General features: G+C 64.3%; 1 protein-coding gene across 1 annotated transcript in view; it reads left to right on the top strand.

Annotated features, from left to right (window-relative positions):
• LOC104288136 (nuclear RNA export factor 1-like) overlaps window positions 1–1,476 on the top strand; it is a gene marked incomplete at its 5' end in the record, with an annotated part of 10,728 nt that overhangs the window by 2,844 nt on the left and 6,408 nt on the right. The window contains 2 exons of the mRNA XM_009886895.1: window positions 100–207; window positions 284–461. Of these exons, the coding sequence (XP_009885197.1) occupies window positions 100–207; window positions 284–461 (286 nt within the window). The remainder of the gene's footprint in view (window positions 1–99; window positions 208–283; window positions 462–1,476) is intronic.

Genomic DNA, 1,476 nt, shown 5'->3' with positions numbered 1-1,476 from the left:
ACCCCCTTCTCTTTTCCCCCTCAACCCCCGTCCCTATTCCCCTCCCCGACACCCCCTTTCTCTTCCCCCCCTCTCAACCCTCCCCATCTCTCCCCACAGCTCCAGTCCCTCAACCTGAGCAGCAACAAGCTCTACCGTCTGGATGACCTCTCCGAGCTGGCGCAGAAAGCCGCCGGCCTCAAAATCCTCGACCTCTCTCGCAACGAGGTGGGTGCCACCCTCCACCGACATTCCACGACCCCCACATCTCTCCCCTCACCCCTTCTTTTCCCCCACCCCACAGCTGAAATCCGACCGGGAGCTGGACAAAGTGAAGGGACTCAAACTGGAGGAGCTTTGGCTCGATGGAAATCCTCTTTGCGACGCTTTTCGGGACCAGTCCACCTACATCAGGTCAGTGTTAGCCTTGGGGCGGCCCGAGGGGCCCGTGGGCCACCCCTGCTCCGACGGGGGGCAACACGGCAGGACGAAGAGAGGCCGCCCCCCAGCCCCTACACACCCACCCACCCCCTTCCCCGTACCTTCTGCTCGCCGGACACCCCCGTGTGTGTCCCCAACCCCACCTCAGGCTCCCACACAACCCCTGGTCGTGGTGCGAGGCCGCGAAGGGCCGTCGCACGCGTCGGCCGTCCTCCGGCAAACGTTTCAGCTGCTCGGAGCCCTGCTTTCTTCCTCCTCGTCCTCCTTCTCGCTCTTCCTCCTCCTTCTTCTTTTTCTCCTCCTTTTCCTCCTGGTCTTCCTCCTCCTTCTCCTTCTCGTCCTCCTTCTTCTTCTCCTCCTCCCTTGGGGTCCGCACGCTCCCTACCTGCCGCTCGCACCCCTCTGCCGCGCAGACGGGGTTATCGACACCGCTCTGCCCTTCCACGGGCTTTTTTTTTTTTTTTTCCCCCGGTGGCGGGGGGAAAACTACAGGACACGACACGGGGCGCCCCGGCGTGTGTGCCATCCCCTCCGCCTCCCTCCTCTCCTTTGCGCCCGCGTTTGGCCCTCAACGATGGCTGGTTAGCCAGAGACGGGTAAGATTCCTCACGGGAGGAACAACCTAAGACAGGCACAGCCGTGCAGTGGCCAAAACGTTACCGCTCAGCCGCGGCCGGTGGCGCGGGGAGACTTTTCGGTAGCTCCAGGCCTGACGCAGGCCCTTCCAGCTCGCTCCGAGCAGGCCCCCCCGTGACACCCCTGGGTGAACCTGACGCCGGTCCCCAAGCGCGGGTGAGGGTCTCGGCTTCGGATGCGACCGTACGGGGAGTCCGACCGTGCTCCCCGGGACAGGGAGGGAGCGGCACGAAGGAGAAGAGGCTCTGCCCTGGGGGTCTCCCACCTTTCTGGTTACCTCCTTCCCCTACTTTTCCTTCCCCCCCTCTCGCTATTCGCTCGATTGTGGCCCCCCCACCCCATCCCCGAGCCAACGCAGGGGCTCCGCAGCTGTAAACAAGCCGGGTCGTGCCAAGGGTTGTGCCACGACCGGCGGGAATT

This window comes from Charadrius vociferus, unplaced genomic scaffold, assembly GCF_000708025.1.
Source record: "Charadrius vociferus isolate BGI_N301 unplaced genomic scaffold, ASM70802v2 scaffold2186, whole genome shotgun sequence".
Classification (NCBI taxonomy): Eukaryota; Metazoa; Chordata; class Aves; order Charadriiformes; family Charadriidae; genus Charadrius; species Charadrius vociferus.
The sequence above is the reverse complement of the archived record's forward strand: the minus strand, read 5'-3'. Positions and strand labels throughout refer to the sequence as shown.